The sequence below is a fragment of the Mustela erminea genome, chromosome 12 (assembly GCF_009829155.1).
Source record: "Mustela erminea isolate mMusErm1 chromosome 12, mMusErm1.Pri, whole genome shotgun sequence".
Taxonomy (NCBI): Eukaryota; Metazoa; Chordata; class Mammalia; order Carnivora; family Mustelidae; genus Mustela; species Mustela erminea.
Window position 1 is genome coordinate 17,142,230 of NC_045625.1, and position 22,409 is coordinate 17,164,638.

At 43.9% G+C, this 22,409-nt stretch overlaps 1 protein-coding gene across 3 annotated transcripts in view; it reads left to right on the forward strand.

Annotated features, from left to right (window-relative positions):
- ASTN2 (astrotactin 2) overlaps nucleotides 1-22,409 on the forward strand; it is an 854,980-nt gene that overhangs the window by 552,163 nt on the left and 280,408 nt on the right. For all 3 annotated transcript variants that reach the window (XM_032307618.1, XM_032307619.1, XM_032307620.1), the window contains one exon: nucleotides 1,281-1,469. In XM_032307618.1, coding sequence (XP_032163509.1) covers nucleotides 1,281-1,469 — 189 coding nt within the window. The remainder of the gene's footprint in view (nucleotides 1-1,280; nucleotides 1,470-22,409) is intronic.

Consider the following 22,409-nt stretch of genomic DNA (forward strand, 5'->3'; position numbering starts at 1 on the left):
TGCAAAGAGAAACAACTAGAGTTGGAAAAAACAAGAGTAGAAAAAGGTACCTTTGTTGATTAACAGACCTGAATTTGAATGCCACTTTGCCACTCACTCACAGTGTGACATGCTTTATACTTCTTTGCTCCTCATTTTGATTCTGGGTAAAGCAGGAATGATAATATTACTTGTTTTCTTTGTTACAAAATAAATATAATAAGTGCCCATGAAAAATATATGCTCAGTAAACAGAAACACCATCATTGCTGCTGTTACTATATTATTATTTTTGTGTGTGTGTGAACTACCTTGAGTTCCTGTTTTTTGAATCATAGGACCTTGTAGCTGCCTAGTGAATTAAGATAGGATAAACATTTCTACCCCATTTTACAGATGAGGAAACTGAAGATCAAATAAATTAAATGACTTGCTAGGGTTCACATAGGTCCAAAGGAGCAAAGATGACATTTATACAAGTTTTTCCAGTTGAGCAGCCTGTTCCCTTGTGTGTCTTATCTATTATGTATACTCTATTCCCAGTGCCTAGCAAAGAAGCATGGGCAGGTAGACACTGGAAGAATTCCAGCTTTTGGACTGATTTTTCAAGGGCCGAGACCTCTGCTTTCTCCCCTCCCCCATGCTTAAGAGATAGCTTTTTTCACTGCAAACACCCCCAGATTGCAAATGCTATTTCAATACCCCATTTAGATGCCTGTTTGGTCCATAGAGGAGGGTTTGTTTGGTCCCTGCCTCAGAGACATGTTAAGGATTGGGTAGTTAGAGGCCAACAGAGGCTGCTAACATTGCTAATTGAGCATAAGCAGTGGCTACAGCTCTGTGAGCTGTCCATGGTGCTGGACGGATCAGCTCTGAGTCACAAGGGCAATAACAACATTGTTTTTGCTACAGTCTTCAACCTTGGTCGACAGATACACTGGGAATAGATTCTGGTTTGAGAAACTAGTTGATAATTCCCTGCGAATTGGTCTGTCATGCTTTTTAAAATCTGTGTGTTCATGGAAAACAGTTTTTAAATTTGCTTTGGGCGTAGATGTGCACTCTGGTTTCCCCCTCGACTCCTCCAAAATGTCACAAATGACTTTCCCTGAATTTACCATTTGCAGGATTAATGTGCTTTTCTCTAGACACCTGGGCCCTAGAGAGATTCCAGACAGAATAGCTGTCTCCATTCCTAAACTCTGACCTGTTTTGCAGGCAAAGGAGGCTTGGTTTTAGGTCACCCACAATGGGGGCATCCAGCATGCGGAGCTAACTCTCGGCTCTGTTTTATCACGCAGTTGTGTGGAGGAGTACAAGCTGGCTCCTGATGGAAAATCCTGCCTAATGCTCTCAGATGTCTGCGAGGGCCCCAAATGCCTCAAACCTGACTCCAAATTCAACGACACCCTCTTTGGAGAGATGCTGCATGGTTACAACAACCGGACCCAGCATGTGAACCAAGGCCAAGTCTTCCAGATGACCTTTAGGTATGGGGCAGACACTTGCACTTCACTGTTGAATCACTGACCCAAAATCTGGACAGGGGGAGGAAGCCATGGGCACCATGGAGTTGAGTGGTTTTAGACTGGTTAGCATCTCCCCAGGCTCACTGATGCCTATCCAACAGGGTGTTAGAAGTCAGCAAAATTCATTCCATGAGTTTCCTTTTCCACTGACCTAGTCCTTATTTATCCTGCTCTTCCATTTTTCTAATTCTAGCCACATTTTAAAAAATCAGTCTTAAATCATCCTGTAAGTATGGTTAATGGAATTTTAAAATGTTTAAATTAATCTTTCAGTCTATTAAAAAATAAGTATCTTATGTAGGCTATTCAGGCAGTTCAAAAATAAAGACATTTAATGAAGTAGAAAATAAAATTCCCATCACCCAGAAATACCCAGAATTAGCATTTTCTTGAACATTCTTAAAACGCCTCTCTCTCTCTGTCTACACACACACACACACGTGCACGCACGCACGCACACACACAGACATGCCACATCTCAGTAAAGCTGTTTAGAAATTGCTGTTTTTTGCTCAACAGTATGTCAAAGACCTCATTCTCTGTTAATAAATACAGAGGTACCTGCGAAATTAAAAGATAAGGCTACTCTCGTATGAGAGCAAACAGAATGGGGACTGGGTTGACCAAATTATATAAAGATTAGACATGCAATCTCATTATGAAAGGCTCCCTAGGAGAGTCAGAGAAGCTGGATTTATTCATGCCTCAAAATCTGAAGAACCATAAGATGGTAGACTGAGTAGAATAGTTCCCTGTATAAGAAATGATTATCTTATAAAATAAAGAAAGCTATATGTTTAGACAGTTTTGCATGAAACTGTAAAAGGATATTATTACAAAGCAGGGCTCACCCCAGCCTGTGAGATCATGTCAACAAAAGTCAGAACTGGCAAAGAATATCTTCATCTAATCATCATCATCCCCATTCCACATCACCTAATTAATAATAGTGATGTTTACAGTGGGAGTGGTACTAATGACTGCTATTTATTAAGAATTACTCCATGTCAGAGTCTTTACCAAGTACTTTTAGTAATAATCAAATAATGATGATAAGGATGACATTAATTCAGCACAAGCTGAGGGCATTCCAAACACTTGCCATCTACTAATTCAAGTAATTCCCCCCCCCAATGGCCCTGGGAAGTGACTCTTCCACCTCTCCCTTCTAGGAAGTGAGAGAGCCAGGATAAAAGCATTTCAGCTTCACTATTAAAACTCTTCGAGGCACCGTGGCCTCCCTTTTACAGCTGAGAAGTCAACATCAGAGGTAAAGTGACTCTCCCAAGGTCCCCATCTGGTGAGAGGCAGAGTAAAGAATCAGGTGTCAATCTGACCGATTCCCAAGCCTTGCTCTTTTTTTTTTTTTTTTTTTTTTTTAAGCCAACATGCCTCATTAATTCTTATTTCATAGAATAAGAATGGGAATGTGAATTCCCTGAAACCATTCGCCTATGTAGTTATCACAGGCTGCTTGAGCACTGACCATGTCCCAGGTGCCATGCTGCTTACTTGAGATACAATGAAAAGTGAGATAAAAGTGGCCCAAGACCCTGTGGTGCTTTGTAGTGTGTGTGTGTGTATGTGTGTGCGCGCGCGCGTGCATGCGCATGCACATGTGTTTGTAAATTATGGACTTACTTAATTTGTGCTAGGCACTATGAAATAAAGGAACACTATTGTTCCAAGATAACAATTAACAGTGGGATCTAATTCAGTTGGAGCAGAATAGTAGGTTTGCATGTACTGGGTTAGAAAGCAATAAGGCTTTGGAGCCTCCTTTTCAGATGAAGTGTTATTTAACTAATACCTAAACTTAGGTATTAGGTATGGGACTTAGCTTTGGGAAAATATCAAGCAGAAACAGATGTTTTAAGAAGAAAAAGAACATGTTCTGCTTTAAGTAATGGAGAAGTCTCGTGTGGTTTTGGTCAAACAAGTAAGGGAAGAGTGGTGGGAGATAAAGCTAGAACAGTCCATAATAGCAGATCATCATGGGGGTCTTGCAGGTCAGGTCTCTATTCTAGGAGCAAACGGGAGAACTCAAAATGGTTGAAGAAGTGGAGTGTGCCATGGCTGCATTGTTATTTTCCAAACTCATGGGGGTTGCAATGGGAAATAAATGGCAATGAGGGTTGCCCAGGACAGGGTGGAATGGGGGCTCAGTTGGGGCTTTACTGTGGAAGCCATGTGAAAGTGTTGGTGGCTTCAACCAGAATGATGGGAACCGTTTGGAGAGAGAGGGGGATTTTGTGAGGTAGTCGTGAAGCATGGTTCACCAGGCCAGTGAGTGTGGTAGGCAGAGGGTAGGGTCAAGGGAGGGTTTGAAAGTAATGAGAGTGACTGGTGGCTACTCAGCAAATTAGTAGTTGGTAGTTGAGTCCTTCAAATCCCAGTGGAGTTTTCTGCCACGCAGATGCTCAAAGAGCAGTTGAATGCTACTTTACTGGAAAACTCTGGGAGAAATTTAAGGAAAATCCTGATGAACTACTCCATACTGAGAACCACAATGCTGACTTTCTGTAGTTTTAATGCTCCATGAAATTCTTTCTTCAGCATCATGATGGCTAACATAATGCTGTGTGGAATTCAAAAGAAGAAAGAGAAAGAAAGAAAGAAAGACCCTTGTTTCTGAGAAGGAAATTTACAGGCTCTCACAATGACATACAATTGCCAAAAATATGTGAAAATTTAATTTCCAAATTGGCATTCCAGTAGTTTTCAAAGAATTTCTGTGTGAAGCTTTTTGAGAAGAATTAGAAGGAATGTTAAGGAGTTTCTCAAAAGATGAGGCTTGTGAACTGGAGTTGGAAGTGATAGCCAAGAACAGTGTCTCTTGGGAGGGGTAAGAGCTGGGAGGGCATTTTCTTGTCTGGGAAGGAGTCTGTAGAAGCCTAGACACAGATAGGCAGGAGTGGGGAGTCAGCAGAACGGGTCTCCAGCGGGACCTGGCTCCAAATCTGGCCCCTCTGGTGACAAGCATAGTACTATTGCCTTCTGCTTGTTTATTTTTTAAAAAGATTTTATTTATTTATTCATTTATTTATTTATTAGAGAGAGTAAGAGAGAGAGTATGATGATCAGGGGTAGCAGGAGAGGGAGAAGCAGATTCCCCAATGAGTAGGGAGCCCAATGAAGGGCTCCATCCCAGGACCCCGGGATCATGACCTGAGCCAGAGGCAGACACTTAACCGACTAAGCCACCCCATATTGCCTCCTGTTGTTTTTTTTCTTTTTTTTAAGATTATTTATTTATTTATTTATTTGACAGAGAGAGAGAGGGAGAGAGATCACAAGCAGGCAGAGAGGCATTGCCTCCTGTTTAAAAAGAGGTGTTTTATCAGATTCTGGCCCTCACGGCAGCTCTCAGACTGGCCGGCATATATGTGATAAGTGATCAAATGTACTTGTCATTCTCATTCTCTCATGTGAAGATTAGCTTGGTCCAAAAGAAGGATCCAAACTGCGTAGTAAGATGCTAGATTCTGAAGGAGATTCGTGGGTTCCCTGAGGGACTTGGCCAACGTCACAAAAAAAAAGTCATTGCAGAGCTACCTCATACCCTCAGATCAGATCCCAGCATGCTTCTACTCCCAAAAAACTGGTCATTAAGAGAGAGCATGGTGCCGTAAAGGCTGGCCTCGGAGTCCCCAGACTCATACAGAATTTTAGCCCCATCAGGAATCCTCATTCTGGCTCAGACCCTCTGCTCATTGTTCCCAACCCTTCAATCTTGGGTTGTTTCAAAATAGCCAGGGTCTGTGTCTGCCCTGATTTGCTCATTGGAAAGAGTATAGTGAACAGACCACAATCTCTTTTGACAACAGCCTCAAGATTTAGGGAGCTCCCCAGACTACCATTGTGCTCGAGTGGCCCATTTCACGTAAGCTCTCTTATCCTTGGCTTCAGTTGAACTTTCTTTACAATAATTTCCATCCTTAGACTATGTCCCCTCCTGGAGCCACATGCCAAGGCAGTTGACTTCCCATAGTGGGAAGGTGAGTGGCTTCTGATGAATCTAAATTTATCTCTTTCAAGTCTCCCTCACAGAGCCTCAGACCAGGAGGAGGCTGCTGCTCCTTTGTCCTCCCAAGTTCCAGAAGGCAGGCCTGCAAATGTTTCAGTATCAAAGGCAGTTGTCATTTCTCGCCTCTCCTTTGTTCCTTTTCCCTCTCTCCTCCAAGTAATGTTCGGTCCAACCCTCCAGAGTAGCCAACAGGCTCCCCACCAGCCGTCCTGCCATATGCCACATTTCCTGACAACTGCCTGGCCCGGGATTTCAAACTGTACCTACCAGCTAGAGTCTCCAGTGTGACAGCCACCACTCTGCTGTGTTCTCTTTTCTGCCCCCACCTCAAGCCTCCTGCCTAGCAACAGCAGGTAGAAGACAGGTGTGCCTTTTCATTTCCTCTTTCCAACCCCCAAAAGAGCAGCCTGGATTTCTATTCTACTAAAGGCCTCCCATTACAAGTATCTCAATTGGACTAGCATTTAACAATCAGCGCAGACATAACCCTTTATTATACACATGGAGAAACTGAGACCCAGAGAGGGATACAACTTATCCTCCGTTCACCATGATCTGGGGCCCCTCTGAGACTCAAAGTTAGAGTCTGTGACTCTCAAACCAGTGTTCTGTGGTTTCTGGTTCTGTTCTAAGGGATGGACATCACTTCTTCATCTCCCTTTAACATCATGTGGTCTGCAGAGAGGGAGGACACGGGTGCCATAGGGGGATAACAGGTTCTTAATTAAGGGGGGAGCTTAGGCAAGAGCCACCCCTTGAGTACATGATTCTGCAGGAACTTGATGCCATCGGCGGTCACCTTCTCACGTGGCCATGTGTAGGCTGCATTCTCCCCTGAGAGATGAGCATGGGGTGATGCTTAGGACCCTGGTGGGCCTGGAAGTTATCTGCTGTGTATGAAGATTAAATGTGGTACGCACTGGGAGGCCATACAGAAAGGCAGAGGTAAGACAAGCATGATAAAGACAAGCTGTTAGAGAGGCCAAGCAGAGAGGAAAGGTGGGGGAGATGGGAAGATTTGGAGGAGAGACCCTCACCCTCAAGTCACAACAGAAGTTATTCGCAGGACGGGTGGAAGTTGTTTTAAGAACCTGGTGTCTGGAGAGACCCTTTGATTAAGAATCCGTTTCCTAATCAGAGGGACATGAGGGGACATAAAACTTTGTGAAACACTCAGGTTCTGTACAAACAAAAAGGGTCAAAGATCTCCTTTCAGAATGACCCCCAAACCCAGGAAGCAATGTCAAGCCTTCCTGGTTCTAATCCCTTTCCGTGCACTGTATTGGTTTTAAGGACTCAGGCAGGGTCACCATTAGAATTCCCTCCTCCTAGCTCTCCATCAGTGAGGGGATTGGTAAAGACCGCCAGGGTGAAATAAACGTATCAAAGGTTGGTGGTATTTGATGTTTTGTTTGTTTTTCATTTCCCTCCCTCCCCCATCCTCATCCATCCTACTTCATTCCTGTAAGAAAGAGAGGTCAACTTTGGTTATAGATTGTGCGGATTTAGATAAACATCAGTCAAGAGCTCTTATTGAGCCCAGATCTTTCTATTCCTGTTCACAGTGGGAAGTTGCTTGGGAATGAGGGCTCAGCGAATGACGGTTGTAGATTTTGCAAAAGCCTCATTGAAAATAAGAATGGTTCTGCCACCAGTGGCTGTTTCCCATAGGCCTTCAAGGATGACCTTGAAAGAGCATGGGTTGCTCCTGGAAGATTTGTTTGGCACTTTCAATCTGGTCCGCTTATCAGATGTGCATATTGTACAGGGTAAGAGGAGAGTTTGGGATAAGATGTGGGATTTCAGGATGAGGCACCACCAACCCACGCCTGGTGAGACAGAAGGGTTCTCTTTAAGGATTTGAGAAAAGCTGGCTTTTCTAAGTGGCACCCACTTGTTTCCCAGTAGAGGGTCCTGAGTCACATCTTATTAAGTGGCCTCCACAGCTATTTTTCTAGTGCCTTTCTGGGTGATGATTAATGATACATGCTGCTTCTAGATCCTTCCCTTCCCTGCCTTCTCCCTCTTTCTCTTGTCCTCTGCATTGAGCTATGTGCATTTTTGTTATGTGCCAGGTCCTATATCCCATACTTTAATTTTCTCATCTAATCTTCCCAATACCTATCACAAAATGGCCCTTAACAACTTGGTTTTCTAAAAAAGGAAAGGAATGTATCAGCCAGAATTCATTTGGTCGTGCCCCTACCGAATGCGATGTATGGAATTGCAGGGATCCCGTTCATTCTGGCATTTGGGAGTCTGAGCTGACAGAAGCATCATTTTCATGTGCTCCCATGAACAATCTGGTAATGGGAACAAAATTTGGCTCTCATCACTTCCTCCTAGGGATGGCATTCTGCTCAGATTCCACTGGTCATATCCAGTCCTGTGGTCATAGCAGCCCTCAAAGTGTTGGTCAGGACATGAAACCCTATCAAGTGCTGAAAAGACCCAGAAATATGTGGGGCGTCAATATGATTTACTGCATTGAGGTACAGAGATGTTGAGCCAACTAGCCCAATAGTTGTATAGCTATCATGTGATGAGTTAAGTCTAATAACAAATCCCATCTAGCAGCGTACCTTTTGGGATCCTAGCCTTTTTCCATCACCACCTCTGGGAACTGTAGTAATACCTTCTAGTCTCTTCTCTACCGTTTCTTTCATTCAACTCCCAAAGAATCATAGACTTTGTAGATGGATGAACCTTGGAGAACAGTTTCTACATCTCCCTTTGGTAGATGAGATGCCTGAGTCTTAACAGTATTTAAAAGAATTATTTAAAATCATATAACTAATAAGTGAATAAGTTTTAACTTATAAATCCCAGTCTATTGGACTGCACTATATCCACTCTGAAGGCTTAGAAATTTATGATCCAACTCCCACACTATATAGTTGGCAACAGTAAGGTCAAGGTTCCATAAAGAATTAATGGTAGAGCCAGCACTGGAACCTGTTTTTCTGAATTTTCAGGTCTGGGTGTTTTGTGATACACCATGATTTTATTTTAACAGGAGAAAGCAAATGAGGCCAATGGTGGAGAGATCATTAATTAAAAGTAGAATTAACTTCTGATTTGCAAGGCGACTCCCAAGCCTCTCTGTACGGTGATATCCCAACTCTTAACAAAATCCTCAACTTGCCACCTGCAGACGCAGCTATACGCTACCTTCTCTGGGGTATCAACTCATGAGACCTTGGAAGTGTACTGAGGACAGAAATTAGAGGCTAGATCAGAGGATTTAAGGGGTGATTTTCCCTAGAGCTCTGACTCTTAGGCTGGCTGGAGAAGACTTTCCCTTTGATATCTCCAGTTTTCCAAGGTTTTCGGACATACTCTGAGGGAGTCAAGGCCAATGTGCCCCATGAACCATAGGTCCTGAAATCCAAAAAGCTGAGTTTCTGTTCCTGTTCTGCCTCTTCCTGTTGGATCACCCCTGGTCATTCTCTCCTGATTTCTGTTGCCTTTTCTATAAATTAAGGTTAAGGCAGAGCTTGGGTGAAGACTAAGGAATACAGCCTCTTTCTACTCAACCCCTATGGCCATGGGATTAGTGAGGCCATTCCTATCACCTGATGATAAGACTCACCTGGGCTGCCCTGAGACTTACCAATCTTTTTTTTTTTCTTTTTTTCCTCCCAGATAAGGGGCCTGGGAAAGTGAGTTGTCTTCATGTTCCCAGGTGACTCACATTATCTAGAAATTTGAGATATATTGGCCTGGTGTCTAAGATATTAGGCTCTAGAATCTGGTCCTAGCTTGCCACCTGTCAACTATGTGACCTTGGGCACATTCGTGCATTAAGCCTCAGTTTTCTCATCTCTAAATTGGGAATAATGACTCTACCCACTTCTCAATGGTTTTGTGATGATTAAATGAAATTGGCACCTGTTCCATCCCTATTCTCATCAGACAAGCAGGACCCAGGTGCCATGGGGGCTGCCAAATCAATAACTGGGAGGAATCTTACTGAAAAGGCCAGCCCCATGTGCATGATTCTGCTGGAACTTGATCCAGTTTCTAGCTGGGACCCAACACATGGTGTCAGGCTGCTACCATGTAAAATAATGAGGTCTAAATCCCAAATCTGCCATATTGTAGCTGTGTGGCTTTGGGCAAAGCTCTTAACCTCTACGAACCTCAAGATCTTCAACCATAAAGTGGGCTTTTAACCTGAAAATATCCTCAAAGGGCTATCATCATCCTCATAACTTACTCCAACCAACATGTTTTGGTGAATGTTTTGGTGAATGTATTGCTTTGGTGAAATGCCTAGAGTAAGGTCAGAAACACAGCCCTGCATGCTCTGTGGGTCTATGTGAGGTGGACAGTTCAGCCAATAGTGTGGAATAGGCAGCAGTTCAAGGTCACCTTCTTTTGGGAAGACATTGTCTTGCTCATGTGTTGTATCATATGTATCCTATATTGTAGCCCCTTTGTTTCTGTGTAAATGACCTACAGGGAAATACATCCAATCAGGAATGTGGGATTTAGATGCTCATGACTGCAGAATTTGATAATGGACCAGGGGCTTATGTCCAAAAGTTTTAGAAGTGTGGAATGTGTCTGTGTTAATATTAAAAATATGTAACAACTAGCTTAGAAGTGACCCTCACCTGTAGGAAAGGATATCCATCCAAACACAATGAAGATTAACCAGTACATCCTATGGTCTGCCCATCAGTCTTGCTCAGCAACTACTTTTCCTTCTGGTAAATTTCCCAATATCCTTATGTATGATTGATAGGGTAAAACTATTTTTTCTTTTCAAAGCTGGACTTTAAGGGGCATAGGCAGGTATTTCTCCCATGATACATGTGGACAGAGCAGGCTGAATGCCATACTTTTTAAATGAGAGAATGGAAACTCAGAGAGGTGACGGGTGGCATCCAAGATCAAACAGCTAATACATGACAGAGCCAAGAGCTGAGAGCCACAGCCTGCCCTTGTCTCCACTCTATAGCCTCTAGATAATGTGTGCAAATGTCTGTACATATGGCTCAAACCATATGATCCTCAAAGAGCAGGAAAGCAAGTAATGGCTTCTTATCATTATTCTGTACAAAAACCCTATCTAAAGGTAGGACTTTTCCCTATGTCTGCTTATAGCCAGGATACAATATACATGAAATACACTAGTGATTCTCAGTCTCTAATAGGCACACAAAGTGCCACGGAATCCTGCTAAAATACAAGCTCTGGTTCAGTGGGTTGCAGATAAGACCTGAGACTCTGCTTTTCAAATGAGTTCTTGGGTCTGAAGACTCTTTTTGTATAGCAAGGCGTGAAACTAAACTTTTTGTGAGATATGAGCCCAGATGAGGCCTGAAAATGGAGAAGGATTGTTTCTTCTCCATTTGCCTATTGGATTGCGAGAACCAAGTCCAAGGCCAGTGGCATTTAAAGGCTATGCAGTCGCAGAGGTGTCTCTTTCCAGACCAATCAAGCACAGAGCCTGTATTTTGGATTTGTAGCAGTGAGGGTGACAGTTCTGCCCTGTCATCCAACAGGCCCCTTGGGCGTAATGTAGCACAACTTATTTTCTCCATCCATCTATCCATCCGTCCATCCATCCATCTATCCATTGGCTCTGCTTCATGATGGTTATGAGATACTTTGAGCATCAGTCCCAGTGGGAGAGGAGGCATTTATCCTGAGTCCAGTGTCTTGAAGCCATGGTTGAGTGCCCTGATCAGAGCCTCCTGTTTGCCACACTGCAGCAGGAGGCTGGGCAGCAGTCAGCATCAGGGCACAGGTCGAAGACAGACACCCAAAAAAGTAGTGAGAAGTCCATTTGGGAAGGGACACTGGCCTAAGTGAAGCTTTATTATTCTTAAGTGCTTGGACAAAAATCTCATACCGTCAACACTCATTAGTATAATTAGGGATAGAAAGAAAAGAGTAAAATTAAGACCTGGGGAAAGATGCTTTTTACTTTTTGCATGTGGGGAGCAGGGAATTGCAATCCATTTTTCAACAAGGCCTCTCTAATCTCTCTCCCTAATTATAGTAAAAGATTTAATTTAAAAAAACAAAATTATTCTCAATGTTCACATCTCTAAATATACCAAACGTGGTCATTTTATGAGGAAAACAAATTACACATTGCACATTTTGAGTGTTCTCCAACTAACCTAAAAATGTGTGTCTGGTCTGCAAAAGTTGCTAAAGCAACAGAGCCAACCAGGTTCATTTCACTTTTTCTCTCGCTTCTCCTTCCCCCTTTTTTTTTGTGGTTTGGCTTTTAGTTTTCTGGCTTCAGAATCCCTGACTCTGTCCTTTTTTCCAGGAGGGGGAAGCCTATCGGAACCATCAAGCCGTCTTAAAATGCAGAGACCATTTTTAAAGAAGCACCATTTCATTATACTCAAATGCAGGCAGTAACTCAGGCTGGTCTAAGTGCTCAGAAGGAAAAGTCCACAGGGAACCTAGGGAACAGATAAGGATAGATTGTAATTAGCACAGTAATTGTAATTAGCAGAGCAATTGTAATTAGCACAGCGATTGTTTGTTCATAATGGGTGCTTCCAAAGTGACTCCAGGCACTTTGTCCTCTTAAGTATCTTCTGCTGTTTCCCTGGTGGTCTTGTTTACACTGCGAATGTACTAATGTGCTTAGCAATCTCTTTTATAAATAAACACTCCAAAGGTACAAGCCAGCCCAGCCCCTGGCCAAGCCTTATGCATCCTTAATTAACGGAGTCCACAGTGCTGAAATTTCACTGTATTTGCATTATGCAAAGGCAACATTAGGTATATTACTCTCCGAAGAAGTCACACCTCCGAAGTCATTTTTTGTTGTTCTTGTCATTTTGTTAATTACAGGAGGGAATAAGGTGGCCGAGGACTGCACTTGAGGGCAGAGATGCCAGTCCTGGCTGTACCTCTCCTTCTCCTTTGTTACTTAGCAACTTTTTGTCCAGCACCTGTGACACATAAACTTTGAGGATGAGAAGACGAAGGAGACAGTCCAGGTCTCTACTCTTAGGCAGGTGGACCAAGGGCCCAGTGTTGGTGTGGGTGAGCAGAAGTAGGGAAGGCGTCCTCCAAGCTGCTGGCTGAAACCTGGAGGATGTGATTAGGAGTTAGCTAGGTGGGAGAGTAGCCCAGGCAAGTAAGAGCATAGGGCATGCAGGTGTGAACATCAGGGGACTGTGAAGAGGGTGAGGGAATGGGATTGTAGAGATAAACCGCAGAGAAGCACGGGCATTCAACCAGGAAGGGTTATTGAAGTGCCACGGTAACGGGACCATTACTGGCTGTGAGACTTTGCCCGGTCTTCTAACCTTCTGAGGCCGGTGTGCTCACCACTAAATCAGAGAACATGATAATACCATCCTACAGGAGAATTATGGTGGGGAGGGAGAGGTCATGAGAAAAGTCAGGTTAAAATGCTCTGTAAAGTGTGAAGACACGTGTAGATGTTAGTGACATTTTCCCAACATGAATCAGAGGATCTGTGAGATGCCACTTACTCTGCAATTTTGTGCTGGAGTGTACATCCTGGCACACTTGAGATCATGTGAGATGCAGATTCACCAGCAATACTTTCTTTGTGCTCCTTCCAGAGAATTGAGAAAGTAAGTCTATTCTAAGTGCACATTAATAAGCCTACGCATGTGTATCAAGAAAATTAATTTTTAGGGAAATATTTCCATTTCAGGGAGATGCCCTGAATAGAAATGTATTTAGTAACAGTTCTAATGAAAGATATGATCATAGTTTATTGGATGTGAATTAATACAGAAAGCTCCAAGGGCAGTGGCTGGGGTTTTATGTAACATCACCACTGAATAATTTCTATTAATGATAATCTAGTGAAACACCTCAAAGGTGGCTTTTAAGAGTCCAAAATGAGCATTTATTTTTATGTCTCATAAGATCCTCAGAGGAACCCATTAAGCAGGCAATTAATTAGCAGGCATAAGCCAGGAGCCAATACTGCAGGCATTGGGGTAGCCCAGTCCTGGTTTATTCAGGATATTCCTGACCATGTTGCAAGAACCTTCGTCCCCAAATCAGCTAGCCACCTCCCCCATTCTCGATGAGGGTCCTGCCATTTGTTGTGACTTTGAAGATGCTCCAGCTTGTCTGGCGTGCTTTCTAGAGTAGGAAGAAAGACATAGGATAAAGGGATGGGTCTTCCTCATCCACTTGGGGTTCAGAGAACTAAAGTTGCACCAAAGTTGTAACACTAGAGTTACACCTACAAGTTTGTATGAATCCCCAAAGTACTTCTGAGGAGTTTATGATGACCCAGCCACTGGGAAAATACAAGTCTATAGGCAGTCTCGCAGCTGTGTTTGCAAAGGAGATGGAAACCTAGCTTGAAATTAAACTACATAGCAATTAAATTCTCCTTCAGCTGTGTGATTCAACCAATAAATATACACTGAGTACTTATCATGTGCCAGGTTCTAGAAATAAAACTGGATAAAATTCACAGAGGCCCATGTTTGTGTAAAGGGCAAAAGGATATGTTTTTTTGTTGTTTTGTTTTGTTTTTTGTTTTTATTGGTATTATCTGGGTTTGTGTATCTTGACTTTCTTTTTTCTTTCTCAAAGACCTGGGAGCCGTCTCTTTGAAATGTAACCATTGAGCAAGGTAAATACATTGGCAAATTCAGAATAACTCAATGTACAGGACATACCCATCAGCCAACCCCCACCCCTCCTTGCCTTGAAGTTCTCCAGACTTTTACCACCTACTCATCCCAGCCTCAAAAATCCTTCTGCCCCATATCTCAATGGAATTGTGTTCAGACCGCTTTCCCGTATTGCAGTAACCTTGAATAAGTCAGTTACCTGGATTACCTTAGTTTTTACTAATGTTCTTTTGTTCTGGTTCGGAAGCTTAACCAGTGCTGTGACTTGCACAGCAAAAATTTCCCTGGACAGTGTCAAACAGGCAAGGAAGACTTTATTCAAGGCTGTTGCAACATGGGAGAGAGGTCTGAACTCAATTCCATCCAGACCAAGGGCAAGAGGGTTTTTATGGCTGGAGTGAGCAGCTGGGAAGGTACTGAAAGAGTTCAGGGGAAAGTTCACTAATGGGATACATCCTACAAGTTGAATTATTCCAAATCCACAGGCATATTTCTCTACTACTTTCCTGGGTGATTACATTTCAAAGAGATGGCTTCAAGGTCCTTGGGAAAGACATTCCTGGGTTGTAGAACTGGCCAGAGGTTTTTAAAAAAATTTACATGTGAAAGGGAAAGAGAAAGAATTTCCAGTGACACTTGTCTAAAGGCAGCAGTCTAAGAACATGGAAGTCAGGGACCTAAAGCCAGAAAGAAGCCCGTTTACAGTTTGGTCAAGCTGAGGGAATCTTAAGGCCAGCTTGGTTACTACCGTACCTTTGGTTGTCTGTCTCCTGGGCTCTTCTGGGCTGTGACAATTTGGATGGCATATATTTTATATGTGCATTGAATTCACAAAGTTCAAAACAAAAGCAGGATTAAAGACGGCCAATGATAGTGTCCACTCTCTGTGCTCTTACTTTCATCTCTTTCCCCTGTCTCAACTCCACTGTTACGACTTTCTGAGGTATCTTTCCTTTTTTTTTTTTTTTTCTAAGCAAGTAAGATTAAAAATTACTCCTTCCCCTTCTCTCATAAAAGATACAGTAAGTGGGACGCCTGGGTGGCTCAGTTGTTTGGACAACTGCTTTACGCTCAGGTCGTGGTCCCGGAGTCCCGGGATCGAGTTCCACATCAGGCTCCCGGCTCCACGGGGAGTCTGCTTCTCCCTCTGACCTTCTCCTCGCTCATGCTCTCTCTCACCTCCTCTCCCTCAAATAGCCAAATAAAATCTTAAAAAAAAAAATAGATACAGTAAGTATATCGTCTTCCCCCCACCACTTAACGAGAGCTCTTAAAGGTCTTCCCAGAGACAATGAACTTTTAAAAAGTGACACAGAGACCATTCTAATATAGGAATCCCATTGGTCATATAGGGTGCTGCCATGGTAAAGTAGGGGCCCCCGAGAGGTGGAGAGAACTGGGTTTTGGAGACTGTGGTTCTTCCACTTGGACTGCCATGAGTCACACAGGTGGTTTCTCCCTTCTCAGCCTCATCCCCTCATCTGCACAATAAGGTTCTTACATCTCCCTGTGTTGTTTTAAGACAATAAGATAAATGCAAGGTGTTCAGTCCAAAGGGCACCTGGGTGGCTCAATCAGTTAAGCATCTGCCTTTGGATCAGGTCATGATCTCGGGGTCTTGGGGTTGAGCCCATGTCAGACTCCCTGCTTAGCAGGGGGTCTGTTTCTCCCTCTCCCTCTGTGCTCTATCAAATAAATAAATAAAATATTGACAAAAAAAAAAGAATTTCAGTGGCTATGAGAAAGCAGCTCTCTGAATATTAAAAATAAAAAAAAAGAGTTTGTTTCTAATAAACAGTAGCAATAGCAGTAATAATAGTAACAGGGTTAGCAGGGGCAAACCTATGGTACTTACCCTGCACCAGTCACCACCTTTTTTTCTCTAACCAAAACATTTACTGAGTACCTGGTTATATGTTGCTCAGTGTTTTGGGAAGCCAGAAGTACAACAGTGAACAAAACACTTCTAAAATAGCTGTCCTGGTGAGTTCTAGGGTGGGAGACAATCTACAAATAAATACAGACTGTCAAGTGTACACACTATGGAGGAAAGAAGGACAAGAGGGTTAGTGAGTGCTAGGCCAGGGCCCCTGTCTAATACAAGCTGAGCAGGAAAGACCTCTTCGATAAGGTGACACTGGTGCATGGATCTTAGGTGAGACAGTGAGCCTTGCAGGTATGGAAGGAAGAGTTTGCAGGTGGAGGACACAGCATGTTCACAGACCCTTGGCATGTTCCATGAAAAAGAAGGAGCCCAGGGATGGGCGCCAGGGTGGCTCAGTTGGTTGAGCGCCCAACCCTTGATCTCAGCTCAGGTCACAATCTCAGAGTCATGAGATCAAGTCCCACGTTAAGGGGGAGTTTGCTGGAGATTCTCTCCCTCTGTCCCTCCCCTCATTCTCTCTCTCACTCTCTCTCAAATAACAAATAAATAAATCTTTTTTTAAAAAAGGAGCCCAAACAAGATGGAATTGGGAGGGAGACAAACCATAAGTGACTCTTAATCTCACAAAACAAACTGAGGGTTGCTGGGGGGAGGGGGTTTGGGAGAAGGGGGTGGGATTATGGACACTGGGGAGGGTATGTGCTTTGGTGAGTGCTGTGAAGTGTGTAAACCTGGTGATTCACAGACCTGTACCCCTGGGGATAAAAATATATGTTTATAAAAAATAAAAAAAAAAAGGAGCCCAAGTAGATGGAACATAGTGAAAGAGGTGGTAAGTAGTAGGAGAAATGTTCTAAATTAAAAAAATAATGGGTGTTGAGTGGAGCAATGCGGCAATCTATGTCGAGTTCTATGAGTCACGTAAGTGCAATACTTTGGATTTTATCCTGAGTGAGAAGAGAAAGAAGCCAGTGCATGGTTTGAGCAGAAGAGGGCTATAATCTCACTCATATTTTTAAAAGACCACTCCATCTGGAGTGTGAAGATAGACTGCACTGGCCAGGATGGAAGCAGGGAAAGCAGAACCAGAGCTTGTGCAGTGGTTCAGGTGGAAGACAATGGAGCACGGTTGGATGAGTTGACACGGTGAGAAGTGGGCAGACTCTGGGTGTATTCTAAAGGCAGGGCGACAGAATTTGCGGATGCAGAAGACAAAGCAGGGGGCAGGGTTGGCTCCCTGTTTTTTGGGTCCCTAAGCCACTGGATAGATGGAAGTCCCATGGATGGAGATAGGAAGAGTAGGCATTAGGGAGGGGAGCACAAACAGAAATTTAGTTTCAGCCATATTAAAAAGTGAACTCGTTTGTGGAAAACTCCAGTCATTTATAAAAGTGGACAACAGTGCCATCACCCCCAGGTCCTCAGCATCCTGCTTCAGTAGTCCATCATTGGGCCATGTCTAATAGATTTCTTCACGGAGAGGTCGGGAAGCCAGTTGGGTATACCAACCCAGAAAAGAGACCAGACTCACAATGCCAATTTCACATGATTCGGCATATGAATAATACAAAAGTAAAAAGAGACATACTTACCTGAGTAGAGAGAGAAGAGATGAGCCCAGGCCCTGAGCCCCGGGGGGCGGCGGCGGGCGGGGGTGTGTGTGTGGTGGTTTGCCATACTTATAGGTCAGATGGATGAAGAGTCACCAGCAAAAGAGGGTGATGAGAATGAGCTCCCAGTGACATGAGAGGAGGGCCCAAGTTGTAGCTTCACCCATTGAAAACCACTCTGCTCTCACAACAGGGTGATGTCCAGATAGGAGGCTAATTTTCTCAGCGTCATTCAGCTTGGAACTGGTGGAGCCAGGACTGGAATCTAAGTGTGTGTGTGGCTCCAAGCCCATCCCCAAATACCCGTTCTTCCCCTCTGCTTACACCACACGGTCACACATCCTGCTCCATTCACATCACTGCGCTAGGCGGAGGGACAGGAGGGTGGTGGCAGCTGGGGAGTGGGAGAATGTTATAAAAATATGCCCACGTTCAAACTTAACCAGCCACACAAATCACGATGTCTATTATGGGCCACCGAATTACCTTAGTCAATAATTCAGCACTGCGTAATAATATTAACAATGCTGATAATTGCTATTTACTGAGCACACATGTATGGGTCAGAAACTCTGCAAAGTGCTTCAAAGGCTTATCTTGTTTCATCCTCACAACAAGCTCATGGAGATGAGCCAGCCTTATATCCATGCTGCATAGACAGACATTGAGGTTAAAAAGCTTAGAAAGTGGTGATGAGGGATTTGCTGTCTTCCACCAAGGGCTGTTTGATCACACTGTCCAGAAGGAAAGGAGGGAAGGAAGACAGGCTTCGCAGGCAAGTAGATACGAGTTCAAATCCTAGGTCTCCGAAATAATGATCTTCATTATTAACCCACTCAGCCTATTTTTTTATCCATGAAAACAAAGATGAAAAAAAATCCTATCTTGTTCTTCTACTATTTTTTTCTACTGAAATACTTGTAAAAACCTAAATTAAATTAATCTTGGTGTGATCATTTATTCAGCATCTATCTTCCCTGCTGAGATGAGACCCAGAGCATCTTTGACTGTTTGTCAGTGTAAATCCCCAGGGCCTACCAAAGTGTCTACACGACGAAGGTTTTGACATATGGTAGCTGTAAGTTTGAAGTTGATTTTTTTTTTTTTAAGCTTATGGATAAAGTGCAGGAGAGCTGTGGGCCAAAGATGCTTTTGTACCCATCTGCAGACTGATGAGCCTTTCTCAGCTATGGTCTCCACACACTGTGCCATTTTCTCCTTTAGTTTCCCTCCACAAAGGTAGGAGTATAGTTTAAAGATGAGACTCCGGCAGACCTGGAATTAAATGCAGCCTCTGCTGTTATTAGTTGTATGACCTTGGTCGAGTCCCCTGACCTCTCAGGACTTCACAGTCCTCCTTTGCACAAGGTGAATATATTAACTACCTCATTGGTCGGGTGGCTAAACAGGCCGGTGGTTAAATCAGCTGACCCAGGGTAGACGCTCAGGATATTCTGATTATTTTCGCTTCTCACCCTCAAGCCAGAAACCATGTTTATTTACATGCCTGGTGATTAGAAAAATAATAATAAACAGGGCTTGATCAATAGAAGGTGACTTACAAGTTGGAAGGCAGGAAGAAAGAAAAGGAAGGAGCAGGGCAGGATGAAGGAGAGGGAGTCAGAGGACAGAAGGTACAAAAGAAGGAAGTCGGAAAGGTTCTGTGAGCTTCATTAGGACTCCTTAAAAGAACCCATTCACTCATTAAATGAGTACCCTGCTCTCAGTAAATTTTAATCAAAGTGATGGCGATACAAAGCATTGCTATATATCCTAGTTATCCTAGGAGTGTTCTAGTTTATGCCATTTGCCCCCGAGTCGTGTCTAGTTGAGCATTTATCCCACGTAAAAGTCACCTGGATTAGATGCTAACTTCCGTAGTCTCTCTACCTGTCGAGTTCCTAGATCACATGAGAAAGAGGCTTAGTCTAGTGAAATCCAGACTCGTGATCTGGGGGTGTGACATATAGTAGTTTGGGTACTCTAGGAGCAAATGCCAGGGACCCACCTGGAGTTTAGGAATCCAGGTAGCTGCTCCGCAGGAAGTAATGTCTAAGCTGAGATGTGCAGGGTGAGTTAGAGCTCCTTAGGTAAAAGGAGGCAAGGCGGGGAGACTGGTGAGCTCCTAAGAGTTGGTACAGAGGGCAGATCACGCCAAATATAAAGACTAAGGACAACTCGCCTTGGTGTTCAGAAAGCGTCAGATATGTGGGGATCTCTTTCCTGGTCTTCCCTCACTCAGTAGGTCCCTAAAGAGGAGAAGGACCTCGTTGCTTTCCTGCCATCCTGCCGTGGTGGCAGTCCCCAGAGAGAGGGAAGAAGAATGGAAGTGTATGGAACATGCACTCTTGGGTTGGCCTAAAGGGACAAGCCACAGAGGTGCCAAAAAAGGCAGAAAGAAGAACGCCCACCTCCCCAAAATTAGCTTCTCTTGAAAAGACACAGGGGAAGCTTTTGTTCCGACAAAGTTATGTTAATATTGTCAAGTTGGTGCACTGGGCCGCTGAACTGGTACTTGGGGACTGTCACAATATTGATGGGGAGTTTGGCAAGTTAATTTTCAATCTGTCACTTCACTCTTCTGCGACTCTTGCTCCTTAATAAAACTCCACAGTGATTGTGGGCTCAGCTGACAGCTGGAGAGTGATCTTTGAGTCTGAAACTGGCATGAAATGATTCTTTCTACTCTCCCTTTCTCCTCCTGCCCCCTCCTTTTCTCAAAAAGGTTGCCAACCTGAGTGAGAAACCCTTTCTCTTAGGGCGCCTGGGTGGCTCAGTGGGTTAAGCCGCTGCCTTCGGCTCAGGTCATGATCTCAGGGTCCTGGGATCGAGTCCCGCATAGGGCTCTCTGCTCAGCAGGGGGCCTGCTTCCCTTCCCTTCTCTCTCCCTGCCTCTCTGCCTACTTGTGGTCTCTCTCTGTCAAATAAATAAATAAAATCTTAAGAAAGAAAGAAAGAAAGAAAGAAAGAAACCCTTTCTCTTACAAGAGAGAGACCATTGTTGAGGTCTGTGTGGGGCCCTCGAAGGGATTTGGGTTTTGCAGTTAGACCCGATGGGGTATGAATGCCAATTCTGCTACTGGCTAGCTGTGTGGCCTTGTGGAAGCTACTTGAGGTATCTGATTTTCTGGTTCCATTGGTTGTTGTGATATAAAATAGTACATGTCAAAACATGTACTGTAATTCACGACCGGCCAGGTCCCCTTCTTCCTTTCAACAATATGTGTGGCATGGGCTGCAGGTGTCAGGCCTTGGATTCAAAGGCAGGTGAGTCAGAGACTATCCCTTCCCATAGACCTTTAATAGATCCCGTGCTCAGACAGTATCAAGAAAGCCATAGAGGAATCAGAAGGAATGTAATTATAACAAATGTGCAACACTTTCAAGAGCCCTGGTGAGTCTCTAATGAGCTTTTTGCACCACAGACTAAGAACGATCCTGATAAAACCCAATCCACTGGAGCTAAAACCTTTATTTTCTCCACATCTATAGGACTTGTCTCTGCTGGGGCTCCTGAACCCATGTAAATTGCTAGGGAATTGTGCAAATATCCAAACATTATATGCATCTGGCATTCGCTCCCTGGATTTGATTCTGTGGCCAGTCTCCTGTGTGCTCTAAGACAGTCCTACACGCTTGTCCGAGTCTCCCACCTGGATCCCGCCCCGTGCGTGTGCCTGAATTCAGTTTTACCGTGTGCTTGATTCTACACTTTTCTTATCAACGTTGACTTTGCTTATATTTCTGGTTATCACAGTCACTCCCTCCATATCACCAGCCTTCTGGCATCCAGTTCCTTCCACTCCTTGCTTAGTGGGCAGCCCTGTTCCGCAGACCTATTCTTCTCTTCTCTCCAAAGTCCAATTCGAGGCCACGTGTGCATCGACTGTAGAGTATTTGACGTTCACTCCGTAGGCATTGATATGGCAACTGCACTCTGGCAGGCTCTGTGCTAAGTCCTGGTATTTACGGAAGGACATCAGACAGCTTGCAGTCGTGGTGAGAGTGGCAGGAATGAAGACAACTAAGGGAAGGTTATGGAAGGGACATGCTTGTCTTTATGCATGGGATTCTCCCGACGTCCTGGCTAGGACTCAATCGTCATCTCCTCTTCAGTTACGACCTTTTCTCTCCTCACTTTGAAGGACAAACTCCTTGATGGAAACTCATTGCTTCCACTTCTTCACTTTCCAATTGCTTCTCACACCTTTCTAATTGGATTTCTCCCACATCACTCTCCAGAAATTCGAGTCTCAACTAAGGTCGCCAGTGATATTACCAGTGAATACAGCTGAGTGCTTAAGAGGTTTTTGGGGAGCACAAAGGAAAGGTCTGGGTGCAGATCTCAACTAGGTGTATTGACCGCATAAATGTAGTTTCATCATCTATTAAAAGGAAGGGGGTATTAAATCAGAAAAGGCATAAAAAGTACTGGGGGCAGAGTAGGCATGAAGTTACTATTTTCTTTCTTTCTTTTTTTTTTAGATTTTATTTATCTTTTTGACAGACAGTGATAACAAGTAGGCAGAGAAGCAGGCAAAGAGAGAGGGGGAAGCAGGGTCCCTGCTGAGCAGAGAGCCCGATGTGGGGCTCAACCCCAGGACCCTGGGATCATGACCTGAGCTGAAGGCAGAGGCTTTAACCCACTGAGCCACCCAGGCGCACCACTATTACTTTTCTTTTCAACATCTTACCCTCCTCTGCTCTACCCTGGCCACACAACATTTGTAATTTTGTGTTTGTCTCTCTGTCTTCTTCATTGGTTTGTGA